This window comes from Typopeltis vanoorti, chromosome 18 (genome assembly GCF_054136105.1).
Source record: "Typopeltis vanoorti isolate ZY-2024b chromosome 18, IOZ_Tvanoo_1.0, whole genome shotgun sequence".
Taxonomy (NCBI): domain Eukaryota; kingdom Metazoa; phylum Arthropoda; class Arachnida; order Uropygi; family Thelyphonidae; genus Typopeltis; species Typopeltis vanoorti.
In genome coordinates, this window is record NC_143566.1 from 88,190,484 (window position 1) to 88,217,993 (window position 27,510).

Consider the following 27,510-nt stretch of genomic DNA (forward strand, 5'->3'; position numbering starts at 1 on the left):
ATTTTATAAGACAAAGAATGACCTAATAGAAAATATCACAATGTTAGAACTGAAAAATATAATAAAGAAGATGAAAAATAGGAAAACACCAAGAGAAGACAATATAAATATAGAAATATACAAAAATGCAGGTGAAAAATTTAATGAAAGACTTCTGAAATTTTTTAATATGGTTTGGATGTCCGGAAAAACCCCTAACCCTTGGAAAAAAGCACTGGTTATCCCAATCTATAAAAAAGGAAATAAAGACAATTGCAATAATTATAGGGGAATTAGCCTGCTGAATACAGGATATAAAATATATGCAGGAATATTAAAAGAGAAACTAAGCAGCATTGTAGAAGACAACTTACTAGAAGAACAAAATGGTTTCCGAAAAGGCCGATCCTGCATAGATCCAATTTTTACTTTAAAATTATTAATAAAAAGGAGAAGAGAATTTCAAAAAGAAACGCACGTGGCCTTTATTGATTATGAAAAAGCCTTTGAAAAAATTAGTAAACAAAAATTGTTTAAAATATTAACCGATTTAAACATACCAAACCAACTTTTACAATCTATTCAAGAAATATATACAGGAAATAAAATAGCAGTTAAATTAGAACACATCTCAGAATGGAAAGATATATCAAGAGGAGTACGACAAGGATGTACCCTCTCACCTCTGCTTTTCAATATATATATAAATGAAATATTAACAATCTGGAAACAGCATAACCCATTTGATATACAAATGACCCCAAAATGAAGATAGATACACTACTATTTGCAGATGATCAAATAGTATTAGATATATCAGAAGATGACTTACAAAAATCATTAAATGATATCTCAAAGCAATATAATATGACAATATCTAAAGAAAATAGAAAAATAATGGCATTCAAAGGAGAAAATCCAATAAGAAGTAAAATAGTGATAGATAATAAAATACTAGAACAAGTAAACACTTTCAGATACTTGGGATGTGACCTATCATACGAAGAAGAAAAAGACATAGACACTAAAATATCAAACTTTGTCAAAGTAAATGGCATAATAAATAATATATTTAAGCCATCCTAGTACAAAAACACACTAGAATCAGACTATATAATGTCTTGTCAAAACCAACTCTACTATACGGAAGCAAAACATGGACCATGAAAAGGAAAAGATGAAAAACGAATTCAAAAAGCAGAAATGAAGTTCCTCAGAAAAACAGCTGGATATACCAAGTGGGACCACAAAACAAATGAAGAAATCTTACAATCCCTGAAAATAAAAACAATTAATTACTGCATAAGACAGTATAAACAAAAATGGCTAGAACATTTAAATAGAATGGACAACAGCAGACTACCAAAAATATTATACAGATATAAAATAAGTGGAAAGAGAAGAATCGGAAGACCAAGAAAGAGATGACATGAAACCAGAACAGGCCACTTGGCCTAAACTCCATATTAGGAAGAAGATGTTCTTGCCAAAGTCCTCCCATGACTTTTGTTTAGCTTTCTTACATTTGTCTCTGTATTCTCTAAGAGCAAAAGCTGACTTATTTCCCAGGAACTTTTGATATGCTTTCTTCTTTTCCTTCACTGCCTCTTTAACTTCCTGTGTCCACCATGGAGTTCTGATTTTTCTGATTTATCCTTGCAGACAACCTCACCACATGCCTCTCTGGCTGAATCAATCAGGGTTTTCTTCAAGGCTTGCCACCGAATCTCCAAGGTTTGGTTCCTGTTCTCAAACTCTTTCATTTTTTTTTCAATAATCTTTGTGTATTTTAGTCTACAGTTCACATCTGAGAACTGCTCAACTTTTATTCGCTTTAAAATTTTCTTACATGTTATTCTTTTCAATATAAAATTCAATTTTATCCTGATCAAGACTAAATGGTGATCACTTCCAATTTCAAATTCTCTGTACTCTCTGGTGTCCTGCACCAGGGAGAAAACATCACTATCAACAATAACATAGTCAATGAGACTTTTCTTATTCCTTGCCTCTTCTCTCCATGTGAATTTGTGCATATTTTTATGTTGGAATATGGTGTTAGTAATAACCAGTCCATGTCCTGAGCAGAAATCCAACAGGTATTTGTTATTATTGTTAGCGTTGCTCTTTTCTCCAAATTTTCCCAATATATTTTTGTATGTCTGACAATCATTTCCTACTCTGCTATTTAGATCCCCAACAAGGACCAACTTTTCCTTTTTCATTGTTGCTTTTCTAAAGTTGCTTTTTCTAAAGCATCACTTCTACCTTAATAGAACCTTCTGTGGGACCATAGGCACAAATAAGTCTCATTGTCCAATTCCCCATTCTAATATTTGCCCATATCATTCTACTTGGAACTACTTGCCATTCAAGATTAGCCTCGTATTTTGTGTTGAATACTATGGCTACTCCTTCTTTTCCTTGATTGTCATTTCCTGAATATAACATTTTGTATTTATTGCTCAGAAAGATCTCACCAGTTTTTGTCTTTTTTTGTTTCCGTCACCCCTATTATGTCGATCTGGTACTTATCTAATTCATCAGCTTGCTCCATTTCTTTGCCATTCAGGCTTCTTATGTTAATAGTACCAATCTTTAACTCTGGTGATGTTGAGTTGGGGTGTGCTTTCAGATTTGTTCCAGTAGCTGACTTTTCGCTATTCACTCTGGTTCCCTGGCAAAAACAACAGGAGCCTTGTTTAACCGGGCGAAGCCCCAGCCGGCATGAAATTTGGCATGTTGTACCATCATTTTCTATATTGGTTTAAGCCAATAAGAATACAATTTGGTCGGCTAAATCCCAAATTGCCAGCCCATCCTCGTTCGTTCAGTATCCAGGTGGATACCTAACAGGGTGCACCACGAGAAGGTGAGGATTGGACATTAGGTCAGAAGCTCTGGTCAGTTCTCCACATTCCTTTAAAGGCTATGTGGAAGTCTCCTCTCAGTTATACAGCTTTGATCCTTATACTGGTGATATTCTTCTTAAAGAAATGGAAGTTATAGTCCTTGGAACATACTTCATGTAGAAGGCTGTTCCACAGAACTGAGGAACAGCACTTTTTTTCTTTGAAAATAGGTCTGAAAAACAGGGTACATCTTATACGCCGATATTCAGTTTTTTGTTATTGTACTTTCATTTCTGGAAATTTTCTCTGTTCCGAGTTACGCAATTTCTTTCTTGCTTCCTTGCGGTGTGTAGAGTATTCCAATTACGTAGAGTTCAGTGGATGCGCATGCACTGCCATCGAAGATCACAGCTGTTAAATCACAGATACGCCGTTAAATTTTCTCTAAATTTCTTGGCAAATTATGGCTGAAAAACGCCGGCATTGCTACAATATTGCATACAAGCTACATTGTGTATGCTAAACAACATGGAGACAGGGCTGCAGAGAGGCATTTCGGGCCACCTCCAACTGAGAAAATGATAAGAACTTGGTGGAATCAGGAAGAGGATCTAAAAAAAAGCAACTCACAGTAAATATAACCTACGAAGTGGAACTGCAAAACGGCCAGAACTTTAGGCAGAACTGAATACTTGGATTTTAGACCACAGAAAAGCAGGACTTTCAGTATCTACAAAAATGATTATTCATCAAGCGAAAGCGATAGCCACTAACACAGGGATCACCAACTTTACTGGATCAACATCATGGTGTTCAAGATTCATGAAGAGAAACCAGCTATGTATGCAGACTAAAACAAAAATATCACAAAAGATGCCAGCTGAATATGAAGAAAAAATTATTGAATTTCATTATGTAAATTCATTATAATATTCAGTGATAAAGTTTTTTTCTAAAAAAAAGTGTACAAAAAAGGAGGTGCATCTTATACGCCAGCAAATACGGTAGGTGGAATACAAGAGGACTAAGGAGTAGCAGGTTCTAAGAATTAGCAGTTCGACAGTAAAAGGATGTTGGGCAACTGTTGCTCAGGTTCCTGTAGGTTTAGCAGAAAGGAGGACATAATGGATGCTAGTTGTGCTGAACAGCAACCGTGGAAATACAATAGATACAGGATAATTAGAAAACACACAATGAAGAAACCAATGGTCTATAAGACAGTGGCTGAGAAGTTTGTGTGTGTGTGTGTGTGTGTGTGTGTGTGTGTGTGTGTGTGTGTGTGTGTGTGTGTGTGTGTGAGAGAGAGAGAGGTCATCAACCAACTAAATTGCTGTCTTCTGAACTGCATCAAGAATTTTTAGAAAGGTCTTTGGTGTTTCACGACAAATGTGAGAGCAGTATTCCAAGGTTCAGGCAAATTTGAGATTTATACAAAGTAAGCAACTGAACAGAAAAGAAAAAAATACCTTGAGTGAAAACGGATGCCTAGTTTTTTGGAAGCTGAAGTGATGTGATTATGACAGGAAAAGCTATGAGTAAGGGTTGATTAGAGAACAGAGATCTGGTTTTGACCACATTTAGCATTATCAAAAGTAAATGGAGAGGAACTAATTATTTGCAAGAAAACAGACAAAACTGTGTTTTGGAAGCACTGAAGGTGACCAGGTCGTCACCCCCACCCCCCCATGAAGGATGGAATGGAGGTCAGTGTTTAAGGCACTTATAAAAGCAAGAAGCTTCTATGATAACTGTCCTATTGACAAGTGGCCCTTCTATGATTTTGAAGCTAAGATGTTTGAGCACTGCAAGGTTTATCAAATGATTGGATAAGTGGAGAGTACTCTTATCAGCAAAAGTATGAATAAGGTTTGAGGACAGCAAGAGCAGGTCATTTATATACGAGACATGTTCAAAAATGACGAAACTTTTTAAATAGCGTGGCAACCGGCACAGAGAGCATGCTGTGGTTACTGACTGCACCTAACAGAGGATGCATCTCAGATGCATCTGGCACATTGATGTGATGCATCTGAGTGCATCAGATGCATAGCATCAGTGCAAAATTCAGACATCCGATATTCATCAGTGATTCGTTGTGTCCCATCCACGCTATTCCCCAGACTTAGCCCCAGCAAACTCTGTTTCTGTTTCCCAAACTTAAAACCACTTTGAAAGGATGTTGTTTCCAAACCATAGAGGAGATTCGAAAAAATGTGATAAGAGAACTGCGTACCATCACAGAAAGTGCGTTCCAGGAATGGAAGAAACGTTGGGAATGATGTATCACCAGTAGAGGGGACTACTCTGGAGGGAACAGTGCTTAAAATGTTGCAAAATGAGCAATAAAGTCTTTATAGCAAAAGTTCGGTCTTTTTTTTTTTGAACACGCTTTGTATATATAAACAAGAGAATGAGTGAAATAACTCCTGCATTAAGGAAAATCTGAAGAGAGAACACTTGCTACCATATGTAGTGAATGACCTGAAAGAAAACTAACAATCCATACCACAAGATAAGATGGCAATGTGGAAAGAATTGATGCCTGACCCTATCAAATGCCTTGGAAATGTCGAGTGCAATCCAAATTCCTTGACATGTGTTCAGAAGTGGGTGGGTGATGTAGGCCATGAGATCATCTATGGATCTTGAATGGCAAAACCCATAGTTGTAGTCAGTGATTAGAATTATAATTTCTCTAGATGTTGAAGAAGTTGACTTAATGACATTCTCCATTACAATGAACAATACTGAGGTGAGAACAATAGTTCAACAGTTTGATGGCAGACATTTATCACCTCTTTTTTTTTTTTGTTGTTTTGGAATTGGCTGTAATGGGGTGTATGGCAGATGAGCATAATATAGTGTCTAAATGATAAAGAAGAACAGGTGTTAGTTAGGAGCATATATCTTGAATGCAATTGGTGATTCCATCAAGACCAGAAGTCTTTTGAGTTCCAGGCCATGCAAGGCAATGTTCCAGATAAAGGAGGAGGTGGTGATATGCCTTTGTCATCTATGTAGGAGTTGGATGAGAAGAGTGATACTAAAGGGTGTGGGGGGGGGGTAGATTTATCATTAGGTGTGTTGCAATGCTACAGTCTCATCAAAAATATCCAGACACTCCTCCATATTAGTGCATATGGTTATATTCACTACTATGTGTTTTTTTTTTTCAACGTGGTTACCACCCATGAAAGTTTTTTACATCATCATCATCATCAAATTCCTGCCATGTACCCTCAAGGGGTGTACAGGATATGACAGTACTACATGAAAAATTTACATCATTACTAACTTCCTATCTACAATTTTCCTCCAAATCAGTCTGTTACTTGTCAAGACTCCAACATTATCAGATCTTATATTTCTATCGTCTAACGCACTTTGTACCGTATCAATCCACCTATATCTTGGTCTTCCTCTGGGGCGTTTGTTTTGCTAATCTTTCCTCTCCCATTCTATTTAAGTGACCATACCACCTGAGATTAGCTCTGCTAATGCATTCCTGGATGCTGACAATGTCAAGTTCTTTCCTAATATCCTCATTTTTAATATGATATTGCCATTGATGCCATCTGTTCACGCATCTAATCTTTCTCAGGACTCTCATATCTGCGGTCTCTAGTCTTTGGTCAAGTGTTTTACTTCTGACCCAGCTCTCAGATCCATAAGTTAAAACTGGTTTGAACACTGTCTTGTATACAGCTAATTTAGTGTTCTGACTAATTTCTTTCTTATTCCATATGAATTTATTCAATTGACTTCCCACCATACCAGCTTTGTTGATTCTGTTGTCTATTTCTATATTTAATTTACCATCTTCAGTAAAAATCATGCCTAAGTAGCTGAAATGTTTTACTTGTTCCACAGGTTCTCCATTCACAACACAGTTGACATTTTCAATGATTCTGCCTATTTTCATTGTCTTTGTCTTTTTATTGCTGACCTTCATACCATATCTATTACAACAGCTATTCAATTTAGTCAGAGAATCTTGCAGACTTTTAGCGGATTTATTTAGAAGTATAACATCATCCGCATAAAGCAAAGAGCTGACGTTAACATCTCCAATTTTGATATCAGGTTTAATACCACTTTCCTTCATAATGTGATCCATATAGATAATGAATAACAGAGGGGATAATGTACATCCTTGTCTCACACCAGATTTAACATTAAACCATCTTCCTGTACTTCCTTCAATTCTAACTGCTGACTTACAACTCAAATAAAGACTAAGTATAGCTCGATATAATGCCGCATTGACACCATATAACTGCAGCGTATTGAATAGCTTCTCTCTTGGCACCTTGTCATATGCCTTTTCCAAATCGACAAAACTTAAGTACAGATCTTTGTTATATTCCATGCTTTCTCGACTATTTGTCGTAAAGTGAAGATCTGATCCTGACAGCCTCTATTTGGCCTGAATCCAGCTTGTTCTTCACCAAGCTTTTCTTCCACAATTCTTCTCAACCGTTTCTCAAGTATGCTTGCATAGATCTTGCCAGGAACACTCAGTAGGGAAATACCTCTGTAATTCTCACATTCAGTTTTATTTCCCTTTTTATATATGGGTACTATGAGAGCTCTACTCCAATCATCGGGAATTCGTCCCTCAGTCCAGGCTTTCTGAACTATGCAGTGCAGCCACTGTAAGACTTTTATACCACCATACTTCAGCATTTCTGGTCGAATATCATCTACTCCTGCTGCCTTTCCACATTTCAAGCCTTTGATGGCTTTTTCTACTTCAAGTATGGATATGTATTCCTGACTGCATGCCTGGTCAGTGTTTTTTATCACTGTGCTGTCATCACTGCTTGTTTCATTTAGCAGTTTTTTAAAGTAATTACTCCATACTTCAAGGATATATTTTTCTCCTGTTTTCATGTCACCTTTATTATCTCTAACTCCATTTACAGCACTCTTTCCTCCATTCCTAAGCTTCTTCAACAACCTCCAGAATATTTTGCCACCTTCTTGATATTTATTTTCTATATTCTTGCCAAAGTCCTCCCATGACTTTTGTTTAGCTAGTTTTACACACTGTTTAGCTTTCTTACATTTGTCTCTGTATTCTGTAAGAGTAAAAGCTGACTTATTTGCCAGGAACTTTTGATATGCTTTCTTCTTTTCCTTCACTGTCTCTTTAACTTCCTGTGTCCACCAGGAAGTTCTGATTTTTTTATCCTTGCACACAACCTCACCACATGCCTCTCTGGCAGAATCAATCAATGTTTTCTTCAGAGTTTGCCACTGAATCTCCAAGGTTTGATTCCTGTTCTCAAACTCTTTCATTTTTTTTCAATAATCTTTCTGTATTTTAGTCTGCAATTCACATCTGAGAGCTGCTCAACTTTTATTCGCTTTAAAACTTTCTTACATGTTATTCTTTTCAATATGAAATTCAATTTTATCCTGCTCAAGACTAAATAGTGATCGCTTCCAATTTCAAATCTTCTGTACACTCTGGTGTCCTGCACCAGGGAGAAAACATCACTATCAACAATAACATAGTCAATGAGACTTTTCTTATTCCTTGCCTCTTCTCTCCATGTGAATTTGTGCACATTTTTATGTTGGAACATGGTGTTAGTAATAACCAGTCCATGTCCTGAGCAGAAATCCAACAGATATTTGCCATTATTATTAGCGTTGCTCTTTTCTCCAAATTTTCCCAAAATATTTCTGTATGTCTCACAATCATTTCCTACTCTGCTATTTAGATCCCCAACAAGGACCAACTTTTCCTTTTTCATTGTGTCAGTTGCTTTTTCTAAAGCCTCAAAAAATTCCTCCACTTCTACCTTAGTAGAACCTTCTGTGGGACCATAGGCACAAATAAGTCTCATTGTCCAGTTCCCCATTCTCATATTTGCCCACATTACTCTACTTGAGACTGACTGCCATTCAAGAAGATTAGCCTCGTATTTTGTGTTGAATACTATGGCTACTCCTTCTTTTCCTTGATTGTCATTGCCTGAATATAACATTTTGTATTTATTGCTCAGAAAGATCTCACCAGTTTTGGTCTTTTTTGTTTCAGTCACCCCTATTATGTCGATCTGGTACTTATCTAATTCTACTAAACCTATAATACGTATGCACCATGGTTGGGTAAGCATTTTTTTTTTTTTGTCAATTTTATATATACATTTTTTTTTTAAATTTTATTTTTGCGTTGTCCAGAAACCCTGCTCTAGAGAGAGACCAAACATGGAACTTTTTCAGCTAATAAAGGCCTCCAAGAAGCAGAGAGATGGTCTCACAGTGGGTTATGAAAGTCATCTTTCACCTAAAGACAATCACAATTGCAAACATCCATGCCCATAGTGGGATTCGAACCCGTGACCTACTGGTTGGAGAGCAGGCATGTTAACCACTTGGCCAACCAGGCCAGCATGGAAAGGCTTGAAATGAAAGCAATAGACACTCCCATGGACAAGATACATCATGCCATGTAATGAGTCACATGTTTGTAGCCAGTATAAATTGAAGGAATATGATACTCCCAAGTCAGTGCAACAGTGTCTGGGTGCAAGAGGGGAACTGATGGAATTCGAAAGAGACATTGTGATAGGATGCCATGTTGCAAACCTATCCGTTTGACAAACTGTTGGCAAATTAGGCCATCCCAGAGTCAACAATCAGTGATATCTACTGAGATGGAAGCACAGGGAGTCAGCCAACTACAAGTGCTACCTGCAGTGGATGACCTACCATACTCACTGAACGTGACCATAGGGTACTACAAAGGATAATATGTAAAAACTGCTATTTGACAGCCGATGCATTTAATGCGAAGTTCTGGGCATCGACTGGAACACATGAATCTGCACAAAAACATTCAGAACCAAGGCTCACAACATGGGTTTCCATGGTAGGACTGCAATATGCAAGCTGCACATTACTTGAACCTACCTGCAATGAAATCTTCAGTGGTGCAAAGAGTGTATACAGTAGGATGTGGTAGCTTTGAAAGCTGTTATGGAATGACAAATCACACTACATCTTCTACCAAACAGATGGATGGGTGTGGTGATGCCCAGTGAACATCTCTTACCAAAGAGTGTAACCCCAACTACAAAATTCAGAAGTGGCAGTGTGATGGTATGATCCTGGTTTTACCTCGGATCTCTATTTGTGGTGCCACAAACACTGAACTCTGAGAGGAATCTGAACATTCTGGACAATGCAATGCTTCCTACTTTGTGATATTTCTAAGGAACTGACTATTGTCTCTTTCAGCAAGCCTTATGCACTACGTCATAAGGCTGCTACTGTAGCTGAGTGGTTTGTAAACATGAACATCATCACACTTCACTGGACTCCACAGAGCCCTGATCTCAACTCCACTGAACATCTGTGGGATGAGCATCAGTTGAAGTCAAGGGACGTCCACTCCACAACAGTCTAAAACCTCATTACATGCTTGCATGAAGAATGGTTCAAAATTCCCATTGATTGCTATTGTACGTTTGTGGAAAGTATGTCCCATAGGATTACTGAGATCATAACAGTGAAAGGAGGCCCTACATCTTATTAAGATGGATGCTTATCACTGTCTGTTCCTCACACTATGGTGTCTGTTTACTTCTTTCTAACCAGTGTACATATACGACTAGGGTGGGAGAGTATTAGACCTGGTCATAGGATCAGAAGAGCTATCCATAACCAAGGTGAAAGCATTACCTCCAATTGGTGAAAGTGACCAAGTGGTCTTAACTTGGGAGATTGTAAAACATGAGGAATATTCTATCAAGAAGCAGTATTTGTGGAACTATAAGGCAGGTGATTGACATCCTTAGGAAAAAAGCTTAAAGCTGTACCATGGCATAAAACACTACATAATAAAGATGTTAGTAGTGCATGGGATATAGTTAAGGATCATTTAGAGGAAGCAGTATTAAACTGTATACCTAGGGTAAGGAGGGTTAATCAGGTAGGAGTTAGATGCATGAGTAATATCATCAAGCACGAGCTGCAGAAGAAGAAAATGCTGTGGAGGGTATATAAAGAGAAAGGTTACCAGCAAACTCATGAACAGTACAAGGCTCAGGCAAGAAAGATGACTAGCATGGCAATGAAGGCAAAATCAGATTATGAGAAGAATCTAGCCAAGCAGGTCAAAGGAAATCCCAAAGAGTTATTTCATTATGTGGCAAGTAAGAGGAAAAATGACTATGGCAGATTAACCTTAATGGTGATGATGGTCACAAGAAGACAGAAGCAGATAAAATAGTTGAGGAACTGAGTGATGATATATCACTTTGCAAGGGTATATCATCTTAGTCGGGTAACTGCTTTAACCTATGTGATAGACACTAATGTGGGAACAGAGGTGGATGAATTAGAGGTTTTTAGGATATTGCAGAATCTCAATGTAAATATAGCTGTGGGATATCAGCTAGGGTTTTGCAAGAATGTGCAGGCGAACTGGCAATGCCTTTGACTAGGCTCTTTAATTTAAGTCTCAGCTCTGGTAGAGTTCCAGGAGAGTGGAAAGAGGGCAAAATAATTGTAAGGGAGGTTCCAAGACTGCAGTAGCGAATTATAGACCGATCAGTATCTCAGCAGTGGTGGTAAAAGTATTTGAAAAACTGGTAAAAAAGAGAATTCAAGAATGGGTAAATAAAAATATGATACTGTATGAGGATCAACATGGCTTTGTGAAAAGTCTGTCATGCCTTAGTAATTTACTAACTTTTTATAATAGAGTAATGGCTGAGTTGGATAAAGGAAATGGCTACACGATGATTTTGCTGGATTTTGCAAAGGCATTTGAAAGAATACTACATGGAACTGTTACACAGAAAAAAATGGAGATGGATATGACACTGATTAAGTGGATAAGAGGGTGGATGATGGACAGATATCAAAAAGTGATATATGGAGGGGCAGAATCAAGATGAAAACAAGTGACTAGTGGTGTGACGCAAGGTTCAGTGCTGGGACCATTTTCGTTTAATTTGTACATAAATTATATAGGAAATAACCTGAAAGGAAATATTCTGTTGTTTGCTGATGATGCAAAATTAGGTAGAGTAATAGTTAATCAAGGAACTTTGGAGAGCTTGCTGGACAATTTAAATAGGCTGTCAGTATGGGCAACAATTAATGAGTGTCAGTTTAATGTGGAAAATTCTAAAGTAATGCATTTTGGGATAAACAAATTACAAGCTGTGTATCACATTAATGGCACTGCACTTCAAGAAATAAATGAAGCTTGGGGGGGGGGGGGAGGTTGACAGAGAGTTCAAGTTTAGAGGACATATTGCTAAGGTCGCCCAAGGATTACTTGGCTAATGAAGAACACACACTGACAAGTAGAGATAAGGAAGTTGTTATTCCTTTTTATAAAGCCTTGATATGTCCACACCTGGACTACTGTGCTCTAATCTGGTCACCTGGGTTTCTTGGGGATGAGGAAGCAGTGGAGAGGATTCAGGGGTGAATGGCCTGTTGAATGTTCCCCATGAGGATAGATTAAAGGTATGTGGATTGCAGAAGTTGGTTGATAGGCAAAAAAGAGGGGATATGATAGAAACATTTAAGATGCTTAAAGCATTTTATAGGATAGATGCAGGGGAAATATTTCAGCACATGGCTAGAGGGAACAGAACAAGGGGTCTTCCCTGGAAGTTAAATAAATGTGTGGTTAGTAGGAGTGTGAGAACTACATTTTTTGATTGGAGAGTTGTGAATGAGTGGAATGGGTTACCAGAGTCAGTTGTGAGTGCTTTGTCTGTTAATGAATTAAAGGAGAGGTATGATAGATTGGGTCTCCTGCGATGATTTTGGACTCCATGGAGGTATCTGTATAATAATAATAATAATAATAATAAAATGAAGCACACAGTTTTGCAACCTTTGTAGACAAATATTCATAGTAAAATGGGCCATACTGTACTGAAGAGCTCAGTAACTTAATGTGGCACTACCATAGGAAGTCATCTTCACACCAACTCAGTTCAGGAAATTTCTGCCTTGCTGCTGCTGACTGATCAACTGTAAGTAATGTCATTGTGATTTTGAAATGCCTATGAGCAATGCCACAATAGCAACATGTTAAACACATAAAGCGGAGCAGGGCCACTAAGTGCTGAAATGTGTGGTGCAATAAATCATTTCTTTGTTTGAAAGTTTGTTTCAAACAAAGAAAAATGAATTCGTGTGTAGAGGCTTAAGTGCTGTGAGGACAATCACTTAAGTCCATCCATCCAACATAGGCCTTTAGTTGACACTAAAGTCCTATGCTGGAGGCTTAATGGATTTTTTACAACACTCAAAAAGAATTAAAATAGAATTTAATACTTCCTATATTTCGTCCTAGTCACTAGGACATCTACGGGGATTACAAAAACAATTAATGTAACAAATGTACACAAATATCATACAATACTAAGCCCAACCACGTGGGTGACACTAAAGTCCTATCTAGGTGGAGCGCCCTCTAAGGGCGGTAGTAGGTGGCCTGGAATGTAAGGTGGGACCTCTGGTGATGAGTGTTTCCCAAATCTTCAGAAGCTTAATGCAACCGTATTTATTAAGATTTGGTTGGTTTCTGAGAGCTGCTGCTGCTTCTAAGAAAAGTCTCTCTCTTTCTTGAATTTGCTGTGGTGAAGCATGGTGGTTTTCTTCCATGATACCCTGTGGGTGGTGTCCAAAACATGGTCGGCCAAGCCTGAATGGCCATAGTTGTGTTTACAGATGTAAGACTTGTGTTCCTCCAGGCAGATGGATGCTGATCTGCCTGTCTGTCCAAAGTACACCAGCTTACCGGAACAGGGTACTTTGTAAATTTTACAAAGAACAGGGTACTGTAAGCTAGCGTACTTTGGACAGACAGGCAGATCAGCATCCATCTGCCTGGAGGAACACAAGTCTTACATCAGTAAACACAACTAAAGCCATTCAGGCTTGGCCGACCATGTTTTGGACACCACCCACAGGGTATCATGGAAGAAAACCACCATGCTCCACCATAGCAAATTCAAGAAAGAGAGACTTTTCTTAGAAGCAGCAGCTCTCAGAAACCAACCAAATCTTAATAAATACGGTTGCATTAAGCTTCCGAAGATTTGGGAAACACTCATCACCAGAGGTCCCACCTTACATTCCAGGCCACCTACTACTGCCCTTAGAGGGCGTTCCACCTAGATAGGACTAAAATATCATACTAGGTGGAGATAGGACTAGTGCCTAGATAGGACTAAAATATCATACATATAAAAATATCATACAATACTAAGCCCAACCACCCATGTGGTTGGGCTTAGTATTGTATGATATTTGTATGCATGTTACATTAATTGTTTCTGTAATCCCTGTAGATGTCCTAGTGACTAGGACGAAATACAGGAAGTATTAAATTCTATTTTAATTATTTTTGAGTGTTGTAAAAAATCCATTAAGCCTCCAACATGAAAGACAAATGAGTTTTGATATGGAGTTTCAAAATCACTCTTCAAGTAACAACTGTTTGTCAGGAGCTGAAAATCATGAGTTTCCATGGCCACAGAGCTGCACACAAGCAAAAACAATGGCAAGCACTGGGTACAGTGGTGTAAAGCATGCCACTATTGGACTCTGGAGAAGTGGAAATGCATCATGTAAAGTGATGAATCACACTTCACCATCTGGCAGTCCAACACATGAGTCTGGGTTTTGCAAATGGCAGGAGAACACTACATATCCAAATGTGTTGTGCCAACCATGAAGTTTAATGTAGGAAACATGGTCTGCAGGTGTTTTTTCATGTTTTGGGCTAGACCCCCTTCAATGAAGAAATTTTAATTTCCTCATTGAAGTGTCATTATATAATGACACTTCCTCCAAAACAGTGTCATTTATAATGACATTCTAGGCAATTCTGTGCTTCCAACTTTATGGCAATAGTTTGGTGAAGGCTCTTTATCAATATACCAATTCCTCATGCACAAACTAAAGCATGTGATGAATTGATGAGATAAGAGATGAAGAACTTGACTAGCCTCCACTCAGTCCTGTTCTCAACTACATCAAGCATCTATTGAATGAAATGCAATGCTAATTGGGAGCAAGGCCAACTCATTCAACATCAATGACTGACTGACCTCACTAATGCTCTTCGAAAGAATGGAAGGAAATTACCACAGCAATGCACCAAAATCTAGTGGAAAACCCACCAAGAAGACCGAAGGCTGTTATAACAGCAAATGGTGGACCAACTCCATATTAATGCCTTTCATATTATAGTGAGTTGGAATATACTGAAGGTTATATACTGAAGATAGGGTTTTACTGGTAGAAGGTATGCTAAAGTGTTATTATTATTCATATTTATAAATTTATACTTATGTCTGCTATTTCCAACAAGTACTGAAGTTTAATGTTTGGTTTAGGATAGGATTTGCAGATTGTCTAATCCTTATCCTACCCATAACTATTCTAGTATTAATAACATACAACAGGTCTGTGGTGAGCTCACATATAAAAAATGTCTACATATGATTTTGAGGACAGCAATTTAATCAAGTCTGGTATCAAATTAAATAGTACTATTATATTACCTAATTTTGTGTTCCTTTATGGTCAGTACCTGTGCTGCTGATGATTTGAAGGAGGAGGAATAAATATGGGCCACACTACATTTAAAAGTAATTAACATGTGGAAAACTTTTCCAAAAAAGTTGTCATTAAGCAGGATTTAAATCTGTAGCTATTCAGTAGATTTTTTTTATCAACTATATTAGTGGATGGCCATTAAACATTTCACTTAGAAATATTTCAAGCAAATAAAGATATTTCCAAACTGATTTTTCAACTTACTTTTGAACAACCTATTACTCCTTTACTTGTAAATACAAGAAGCTTTCCATTTCCTTCTTCTTGCCAGTGATCCCTGGTTGCAGGAATGTTTTTCTTGCTTGGAGAAGAACCACTAACTTTTCTTTTTCTATTTGGTGAAGTGGAACCCATTTTTTCTTTCATAAGAGCCAGCTGCAATTTTATATCTTCCAAATGATTATCATCACCACCAACATCATTCTCATCGCCTTTTTAAATACAAGAAAGTGTTAAACGGAAATTTTAAAATTACAACTACAATTTACTGTATATATTATTGATTTAATGTAGAAATCATGATTTCATAAATTTAAACTTTAGAAATATAAGTTTTCAGTACCAAACATATGATTTGAAAATAGAGTAATTCTGTTTAACATTCTTATTATTTAAAAAAATACTAATTTTCATACCATATTTACTCGAATATAACTCACCCTCGAATATATCTTGCATCCCTGATTTTACTTTACAAAAGAAGAAATTAAAAAGTTTCACATATAGTTCACACACAAAAAGAGTTTAAAACTTTAAGAAATAAATAGTGAATGTTATGGCAGTTTCAGATATTTTGGAATATCTGAAACTTTCAGCTGAAGAAAATCAGCATTTCAACTCAACAATCATCGGCTTGCCTTTGTCATTGAGTCACGCAATATTTTGTTAATACTGCACCAATCATATGCATAGAGATGGAAGCAATCAGCAGAAGAAATGTGGGAGTGAGACAACTGACTTTTTCTCAATCTTGGATTGCGCTGGGGTGGATTAAGATTAAGAGACTATCATCAGAACCATTGTGCAACTGGATTTTGAGTGCTTGTGACATGATTTTTCCAGAAGTAATTAATTTAATTACAGAAGCATTGTCGTTAAAAGCTTCAAATATATGCATGATGAAGGTGAGCAACCAATCACATAAATAACGTTGATAATTAAAATTTAAATACATTCATTTTGTAAATAATGTGAGCAATTATAAATTATAATGAATATTTTATATTATAAATTATGATGAATTAAATGAATGGATTTAATCATAAATGTCAATTTAGTTTTTTCCTGAAAAACTTTAGTTTCCAAAAATCCCCTCATATATCTCACCGATAATTTTTTAACATTAATTTTGGGGTGGAAAAAGTGCGAGTCATATTCTAGTAAATACAGTACATTCATTAAGCAAAATGCATACAGCATGAAACAAAATCTCTCCATGTATAAGGAACTGGATTCAATGAGGAATGGATATTATTACGAAACTTCCTCTTCACTCCATTGGGAGCACAAGACCTCAACCACAGAGATCTCATTGTTTTGTGCTTCTTTCTCTTTATTTCTTTTCCAGATCTTTTCCATGTTGCTGAGGTTTTCTTCTACTCCTCTCCACCAGCTCATCTTTGGTCTACCTTTCTTCCTCTTTCCTTGCAAATTCCACTCTAATGCTTATTTGAAGTTGTCTTTTTCAGGTATTTTTAGTACATTCTCCACTTTCTCTGATCAATGTCATACATTACTGGTTTTTGATTAGTTTTTTTTTTATATTACTCTTTATTGGACATCTTTTCTGGCCATTTTATTTGTAGAATTCTTCTTAAACTTCACTTACAAAGTTTTCCAGTTTCTTTCTAATTGCTTTTGCAGTTGTCTATGTTTCTGATGCATAGAGTAAAACTGATTTGATATTTGTATTAAATAAGCTGATTTGGTTTTTTAAGCCTATTTCCTTTAATCTCCATATTTTACCTAACATGTTAGGTAAAATATGAATCTTATTTTTTATATCTTCCTCTGCTCCCAGTTATTTGAATCTTAGTTTTTATATCTTCCTCTGCTCCTGTTTGTTTATTTATTACTGATTCTAGGTAATAAAAATTCTCTGCTGTTTCTAAAATTTGACCATCCAGTACTATGTCTTCTTTTTGTCTGTTATTTATTTCCATTATTTTTGATTTCATTTTATTTATTCTTAATACAACAGCTAAGGCTTTTCCATTGATTTTGTTTTTGTCTTCATATGTTGTTGTGCATGTACAAGTAAACATATATATCATCTGCAAAATCTCAGTTTGTTCTATTAAATTCCACTGTATTCCTTCCACGTTTTTCATAGCATTTCCCATAACCCAGTCTATAATAAAAAGAAATTGGGGAGGAGAGAGTGCAGTCCTGTCTAGCCACCTATTTTAATTTCAAACTTTTCTGAACGTTCTCCATTGTGTATGATTTGTATTTTATATTTTTCATAACTTTTTTTTTTTAACTATGCTAATAATTTTACACATTATGCCATTATATGACCGTTAATTTTCAAACTGCTTCTCTGTTAATGCCGTCAAAAAGATTTAACTGCCATTCTATTGACTATTCTATTATTATTATTATTATCATCATCATTATTATCAGTGTTGATATTTGATCTATACATGACCTGTTGGCTCTAAATCCTGATTGTGTTTCTCTTAACCTTTGGTCTATTTCTTTTTTTATTCTTTCTAATTTCTTATTAGTATTTTACTTGTGTTTAATGATATTCCTCTCCAATTACTGCAATCAATTAAATCACCTTTTTTAGTATTTTGATCAGTAACCCAGTATTCCATTCATCCGGCTATTCTTCCTGCATTCATATACGGTTAAGAAATAGATGAGTATATTCACTATTAAATCTATATCCACTTTTAATAGTTCAATTAGTTTACCATCTATACCAGCTGCTTTTCCATTTTTACTTTCTTTTAGTGCTTTCTGTATTTCATTTTTTTTTTAAATTTCTTTGGTATCTATTTTTAATTTTTTCTTTTCTTTCTGCTATTTGAATTTCTGTTTCGGGTTTTTTTCTATTCATTATATCTTTGAAGTATTCTACCATCTTTCTTTTTTGTTTTTATCATATTACAAAACTACTGCCATTATTTAGAACTAAACAACCACTTAGTTCTAAATAGTGATAGTGGTTCTGAAATTGTATTGCATGATGCAAACATAGTGAGGATAAAACATTTAATCATTATGGGTCTGGAAATGTTGATGGAGATGACAAGGAAATGTTTATACAAGGGGATAATCATCTGGGTGACTGGATACCTGCAAAAAGGGTGCACCACAAGGTGAGGATCAAACACTAGGTCAGAAGCCCCAGTCAGTTCTCTGCATTCCTTAAAGGCAATGTGGAGGTCTCCTTCCAGTTATTCAGTTATTGACCCTTAAGCAACCCTTGGCACTCTTAAGCGATTCCAGAAGCAGACTGAGGAGTAAGGAAAATCAGTTTCTGAGGGACAACTGCCTTGGGTAGTATACACAAAGAGTACAAGAGAATCAAGTCTTTAGAGATTTGAGCCTGCAAAGAATGTTATTTTGAATAAGGCGATGAATCTACTTCTAGATGGCGAAAGTGATCCTGAAATAATCATCTTATGGTGGATTCTATGAGGAATGGATATATATGTGTAATTACAAAGTGATTATGGAAAGATCAGATGATAGCTTGAGCAATGAAGAAGGACAAGAATTATGTGGAAAAGACTACAAACTTTTACAATATTAAAAAAGCACACATTAACAAATTTCTTCTTATCCACATTAAGCAAACTTTTATCTGTGGATCAGTTCTAAAAAAAAAATAAATAAATTATTTATGTACTCCATGGAGTCAAAAGCCTCATCGCAGGAGACCCATTCTATCCATTAACACAATACCTATCATACATCTCCTTAAACTTATTCACTGTTGCAGTGCTCACAATCACCTCAGGTAATCCATTCCACTCATTCACCACTCTCCAAATAAAGAATCTAGTCTGCACACCCTTACTAACAACAATCTTAGATGACTTCCAAGTGTGACTCCTTGTTTTCTCCCTACTGCCCATGTATTGAAAATTTCTTTTGTAGAATATAGAATATTCTACAAATATAGAATAGAGTAGAATAGAATAGAGTCTTATAGAATCCCTTTAGCAACACTTATAAGTTTTTATCATATCCACTCTCCTCTGCCAGTCAGCTAAACTCGGCAAAGAAAAATTAATTCCACTTTGCTTATGTAATTTTGTGTTTAGGTTTAATCCATTATCCAAGTGTAAGCAAAGTTTGTGCATTCAAAACTTTCAGCAGACTGTGTTGTCTAAAGCAGACCTTCCACAATGAGTTATGACTCCATTGCAGTCTAGAATACTAATATTCTTCCCTGAACTTTTGTTTAGTTACTTTTACACATAATTTTGCTATTTCATATTTTTTTCTATATTCTTTAAGTATGTAAATGCTTACTTAGTTGAAAGAAAATTTTGATGTGATTTCTTCTTTTTCAGAGCCGCCTCTTTAACTTCTTAAACCATCAAGTGGTTTCTAATTTTTCTATCCTTGCAAACAACTGTACCACACATTGTCCTGCAAATCAATTACAGTTATCTTTAGCTTTTGCCCTTTATGTTTTGAACCAATCTTGATGATATTACTGTCAACAATCACAATCAACAAGACTTTAAATAAAATAAGACAATAAAGCAGCTAAGATACTGATGGAATCATAGCCAAATTCATCAAATATGGTGCAAGTGAACTAATGAAAGATATGTGCAAACTGGGAAATTTAACATGGGAAAAATGAAGAAATGCTCTCAGAATAAAAGGAATCACTAATCATACCAATACAAAAATAAAAAAGGAAACAAAAATGAACATGATTATTAGACACATATTCATAAGAATAAAGAATAATAATTTTCCTATTGTAAATATCAGGGCCAGAAATTAATGGACCATCATCAGCAGAATCAGAAAGTGAAGTTAGAACAAAGAATGTTAATCTTTTTTCTAGTTTCACCTTGTTCTTCTCTGTTCTTACTTCACCCTGTGATTATTATTATGATGATGATGATGATGAATATTTATTAATATCATTATATTAACATCTGACCTTCATGGAGTCAGAAGCTTATCATGAGACATACACACTACTAACAAAGCTCATCCAACCATATCTTAAACTGATTCAGTGTGTGTCTACATTCACAACACACTCAGGCAATGCATTCCAGTCACCAATGTCACCAACCACCACTCTCCATGTAAAGAACTTTCTTCTCACTCCTCTGCTCACACTCTCCTTATACAGTTTCTAGGGAAGGCCTCTTATTCTACTCCCCCTCCCCTCTCATTCTATGAAAAATCTCTTCCATGTCAAACTGATAACAACCCCTGACTAACTTATATGTCTCAATCATATTCCGCCCCCCTCTTCCTCCTATTCATGAGGCTTTGCAGTTTATATTCTTTTAATGTCTTCATATTCCACATTTCCAACCATTTACCACCTTTGTGAATCTTCCCTGGACTCTTTCTAACATATCCTCATCACCATGAAAAACCCAGTGACCAAATCTGTGCACAATAATCCATATGAGATCTGATCAAGGCCATATGCAAGGGTATCATAACCTCTTTATTTCTGCATATCAGGGTCCTCCACATCACTGCCATTATCCAATGTGGCATCATCACGATTGCAATGTGGCCCTTGAATTTTATGTACTTGTCTACCACCACCACCACTCCCAGATCTCTCATGACCTTCACCACCTTCAAAGTTTCGCCACCAAGTATATACTTTGTATCAGTAGTGCACTCAGGTTTAAATCTGGGGGGGGGGGGGTTCGAGTTGAGTAGAGTTGATCATCTGCAATGATCGCTAATTCATAAGTAGTATAGAAATAGAAGACACAACACAACATAAATAAAAAAATTTAATTTTAATTAGGAAAATATTTTTGGAAAATTTTCTAGTGTTTTTTCCTTTTTCTTTGGGGAAGGCCAGGACCCCCATGCCACCCCCCCTTCTGGGTGTGCCACTGCTTTGTATCAATCATTGCTTATCAAATTTCAAAACCTTACACTTTATTATTATTATTATTATTAAACAAGACCTCATGGAGTCAAAGACTCATCTAGGAGGTCCTTTTATCTCACACACATCTCATCATACCGGGTCTTAAACACATTCAAACTCCTTGCAGACACCACGCTCTCAGGCAAGGCATTCCAATCATTCACAACTCTGCACGAAAAAAACCTGCCTCTCACTCCCCTACTCATACCCTCTTTATACAGTTTCCAGGGATGACCTCTGGTTCTCCCCTGATCTCCCACTATTCGCTGTAGAACTTCTCCACCATTGATCCTATAGCAACCCCTTACCAACTTGTAGGTCTCTATCATATCTCCCCTCTTCCTTCTCTCCACTAGTCTCTGCAAATTACATCTTTTCAATCTTTCCTCATACTCGACATTCCAGAGGTCAGAAACTACCTTAGTCAGTCGCCTTTGGACCCTTTCCAACATCTCCTCATCCTTCTGAAAACCAGGTGACCAAATCTGGGCACAATAGTCCATGTGTGGCCTAATCAAAGCCTTATACAATGGAACAAGAATCTCCCTACTTCTACACGTCAGTGTCCTCCTCATCATTCCCAGAAGTCTTTGTGTTGTCTTCACAATTTTGGCGATGTGACCCCTAAATTTTAGATCTTTATCCACTATCACTCCCAGATCTCTTATTTCCTCTACTTCCAACAATATATTCTTACCAAGCATAAATTCTGCATCCCATCTTTGTTTTCCAAATTTTAAAACCTTACATTTTGCAACATTGAACTCACACCCCCATTTGCTTGCCCAATCACTCAATTTATTCAAGTCTTCTTGCAAGGCCACAACATCTTCACTACTCTTTATGGTTCTTCCCAACTTTGCATCATCTGCAAACAACTGAATATCTCCATCCAAATCTTCGCCAATATCATTAATATACAAGTTAAATAGTAATGGCCCTAAAACAGATCCCTGAGGCACTCCACTAGTGACTTTCCTTTTCCTGGATATTGCACCCCCATACACAACTTGTTGATACCTATCAGATAGCCAGTCTCCAATCCAATGCACTAATCTAATATCCAACCCCATCTGCTCTAGTTTGACTGTCAACTTATCATGAGGCACTCTATCAAAAGCTTTTGCGAAATCCAAGTATATTACTGTGTATCCTTCTCCTCTGTCCAAGGAAGCAGTCACTTTATTGTAATAAATAAGTAGATTACTAAAACACGACCTCCCTTTAGCAAATCCATGCTGTCCATCAAAGATTATACCATTGTTGTCAACCCAACTCTGGATTCTAGCTCTCACAAGCTTCTCCAACAACTTAACCACAACACCCGACACACAGATAGGCCTATAGTTTGATGCTTGAGTTCGATCACCTCCTTTATGAAGTGGCACAATCTTGCCCTCCTTCCACTCTTTAGGGACTTGACCAAGTGCAAGACTCGTATTAAAAAAATATGTCAAGGCAGGTGTCAACTCTCTGGCACATTCCTTCAGAATACGTGGTGATATATTATCAAGTCCCACAGCCTTATTTACATCTAGTTTACTCAACTCCCCAAACACCTCTTGCTCACTTACAGTCAGTCTCTCCTCCCCATCATCAACTGCTCTTAATCTCTCCATGAAGTCACATTCACAAGATTGAAAGATCTTTATGAACTGCTCATTAAGTATCTCCACCACACATTCTGCAACAGCTGTCTTTATACCATTTCCTCCAATCAATGTCATCCTTCCATAATCATTCTTTCTTTTGCTGGCTACATATCGAAAGAACTCCCTAGGATTCTTTTTAGCTTCATTAGCTAACTGCTGTTCATACCTCTCTTTAGCTACTCTCACCAACCAAGTCACTCTCCTTGCCTGGTCTTTGTAGAACTCATGAAATTGGTTACTTCCACTTCTCTTATGCTGCCTCCACAATGCCCTTTTTCTCTGTATTGCATGCTTAATCTCTTTATTCATCCATCTCACACCTAACTTATTTAACCTTCTCACCCGTGGTATACATTTAGACATTGCATCCACTAAATATTTTTTGAAAATCCCCCAAGCTGCATTGATCTCTTTTCCAGCTAACTCCTCATTCCATGCTACACCTGCAAGCTGTCTCCTGAGCTCTTCATAATCACCCCCCTTGTAGTTCCACATATACCCTTTTTTCACAGGGGTCCTTGCACTGCTGGCAACCACCCAAGTAATCACCTCATGGTCACTTTCACCAATTGGTGGATGATTTGATACCTCATTGATAATTACATCCTCCGATGAGATGACCAAATCCAAGACCCTTAATCCTCTTGTGCCCTCTGTTACATACTGTCTGAGGTAGTTATCCCTCAAAAACTCAAGAAACTCATTTTCTTTACTTCCAGTTGCTATCTCTTCATTCCAGTCTATATTGCCATAATTAAAATCACCCATAATGATCACCCTTTTCTTATTTGCTTGGCTTATTTGACTATACATTTCACTATCACCACCATCCACATTACCAGGTCTATAACAACATCCCACCAAGTATTTGATTCTATTCACCTCTATCTCACACCATACTGCCTCAAAACCACTGGCCCCATTTCCCCCTTGCATCTCTACCTTGTATGGACATAACTCTTTCTCTATCATCAATAGCACTCCCCCTCCCTTTTTACCCCTTCTATCCTCACGAAACACATCATACCTTTCCATCTCTATTCCTGTCAGGATGTCATCCTCATCTAACCATGTCTCACTTATTCCGACAATCTCTGGGTGCACAGACGCAATTAGTGCAACCATTTCATCTGCCTTGTTTCTTATACTTCTAGCATTGGTATACAAACACAACAACTCATTTCTGGATCTACAGCTAGTTCCACTGATACCACTCACTCGATGTGATCTCTCCATGCTGGACTGGGGCCATTTCCCTTTCTGCTTCTTCATTTTAGAACCCTTTGCAATTCCATCTGTTTCCTTTTGATCCCTGATCATCCCATTACTTTCCTGCCTACACATTCTCTCACCTCCTCTTGGAGCATCCACCTTTCTCACGCTGTGTATCCCTGTCCACCCTGAGCCTCCCCGTTTCCCTGCTCCTCTTGCACACCCATTCTCTCATTATCTATACTCATACCACTCACTTCCACATTCATTTCCACTCCTTCAATCTCTCCTGTCTTACTCTCCTGCTCTTCCACATCACTCCCCTCTTGATCTGATTCATTCTCTCTATTCACTTCTCTACCTTCCAGCAGCAGTCTCTCCAAGCGACTCACACCATAACCACTCAAATGCAGTCCATCGCTCCCATACAGCTCACTTCGTCCCTCAAACTCATTCCACACATTAACAAACTGTACTCCCATCTCCTCACACATTTCAGCCAGAATATCATTCATAATCCTTGCTCTCCGCCTCATTTCACCACAATCATACCTAGGCAACACACTGACCACCCTTCCTGTCACACTATTCTCCTTTATCTTTCCAAGCAGTCTCCTGACATTCATTTTGACATGCTCTTTGTTCTCTCTCAAATCATTTGTTCCAATTAATACAATTAACTCTTTTGCTCATTCCCGCCTCATGTTCAATGCCTCAATCACTCTACTCATTTTACCGCCTGGAAAACATACCTTGTGCATTTTATCCTCTAGCACACCTTTAATAATGGAGTCGCCATACAACGCCACTCGCTCATCTTTTGTTAACTCTTTCATGCCATCATGATTTATTTTAATAGTTTTGACCTGCATTCTCTTAATTTCATTCCGCATCCATTTCATTTCTTGCTTCATCCAATCCAATTCACCTTCTGAACCTCGCGACACATTCACTCTATCATTAAATCTTTCTAACTTTCTAACTCTCGACCCTCTCTTCTCACTTTCCCTCTCATTCATCCTTCTTTGTTTCCGTACTTTCGGTCCAACATACGTCCAACTTTCACTGTCATTCTTCTCACTTTCACTCTCACATATCTTTCTTTGTTTCCGTACTTTCGGACTAACATGCGTCCAACTTTCGCTATCATTCTTTTCACTTTTACTGTCATTCATCTTTCTTTGGTTTAGTACTTTCGTTCCAACATGCGTCCAACTTTCGCCATCAGTCATTCTTTTTTCGCTATCATTCATTCTTTCGATTTTTTTTACTTGCGGTTTCTGCACCACGCCATTTCTACTTTCATTCGTTCTCTCAATTTCGTTTCTTTCCGCCTCACTTTCGTCCCTTTTAACATCCGTTACGGTTGTCAAATCGCTCTTTTTCTTTTTTCCTGATTTTTTAACATTTTTTCGCCTGTCTTTCTCGCCATTCTCTTTCAAACGTGCACTCACGACACAATCGGTACTAGCACTTTCTGTCATCAACTTCATATTCGCATTCATCAATTCCTCGTTCAGGTCACATTTCGCACACACCCTTCTTCCATCCGCACTAAACATCCACAAATCATTTATGTAATCGAAGGAATACATATAACAGACCTCACACTTAACGAACCTACTGAAATCCAAATTAAAATCATGGAATGACAATGCAGCCGCCATTTTTTTTTTTCTGCAGGTTACTAGGTCTAATATTAACGTTTTCGTATTTAGTTTAAGCAAGAAAAAAAAAACCCACACTAATACTATCGGTAGCGTACAACGTTTACAGCCGCTCTTACTTAAACAATTACGCATATATACTTAATTATTCCTAGTAAAACTTATCTGAATCAGGAGCTCTTCAAAGCACGTTCGTAGCGCCTGACCCACTAGCGCCCTCAAACCTTACACTTTGTAACACTGAACTGACAGTTCCATTTATCTGACTATTCATGCAATCTATTCAATTTCTCCTGTATGGCCATAATATCTGCTTGACTCTGCATTGCTCATCTTTTTGCAGATGATGCCCAATTTTGCATCATCTGCAAACAGCTGCATATCACCAGATAAACCAATCGCATTATCATTAATATACAAACTAAACAATATACAAACTGCCCTTCCATATACAAGTTTCTGATACCTATCTGACAACCAGTCACCAGACAGCTTGTCGTGTGGCAGTCCATCAAACATATATTGTATATGTATCTGCCTTGTCTAAGACATTTGTCACCTTATGGCACATAAGTAGGTTAGTAAAACATGATCTCCCTTTAACAAACCCATGTCGACAACCACAGAGAATGCTGCTGTTATGAACCTATTTCTGTCTCCTAATTCTCACCGGTATCTCTATACCTTCACCACAACTCCAGATATGCAAATTAGCCCACAATTTGTACCCACAGATTTATCACCAGCTTTATGCAGTGGAACAATTTTATCTTTTTTCCACTCTTTCTCTTGGAAATTGTGATGTTGTAAGACTCTTTTTAAACAGGCATACCAATGCTAATTCCCTTAGAATGAATTTGAAGAGCTGTTGTATAACCTGGATAAGAATTTTGCAATTGGGACAAATGGGCTATCGGCATGTCTACAAGTATAGAAATAGAAGACACAACACAACATAAATAAAAAAATTTAATTTTAATTAGGAAAAGATTTTTGGAAAATTTTCTAGTGTTTTTTCCTTTTTCTTTGGGGAAGGCCAGGACCCCCATGCCCCCCCCTTCTGGGTGCATTCCTTGCGGACATGTATAATGCTATGCATTATTATAGATGTATAATGCTATGTATTATAATCCATAGCAGTATACATGTCTGCAAGGAGTTGTGCTTTGCATTATGGGAGATACTGAGACAAGGAGTGAAGAGAGCTTGGTCCACCTTTGCTATGAGTTGCCTCAGTCCTGAACTACTTCAGGTGCAAACTTTGTTTGCCTACACTTGGCTAAACGATTAAATTAGATTTATTATAGTCTAACCAAGTGGAAAACAAACTTCCAACATCTTTCTCTAAATCCAGAGTAAATTAATAATAAGGTGGTACACCTTTTGACAACTCGTATAAGTAAAGATGACCTCTCCATTGCTTCTGCCTT

At 37.2% G+C, this 27,510-nt stretch overlaps 1 protein-coding gene across 3 annotated transcripts in view; it reads right to left on the minus strand.

Moving 5' to 3' along the window:
- Positions 1 to 27,510, minus strand: part of PNKP (Polynucleotide kinase 3'-phosphatase) — a 242,599-nt gene that overhangs the window by 202,994 nt on the left and 12,095 nt on the right. For 2 of the 3 annotated variants that reach the window (XM_090408408.1, XM_090408407.1), the window contains one exon: positions 15,645 to 15,871. In XM_090408408.1, the coding sequence (XP_090264534.1) occupies positions 15,645 to 15,871 (227 nt within the window). The remainder of the gene's footprint in view (positions 1 to 15,644; positions 15,872 to 27,510) is intronic. The other variant, XM_090408409.1, reaches the window with a different exon arrangement.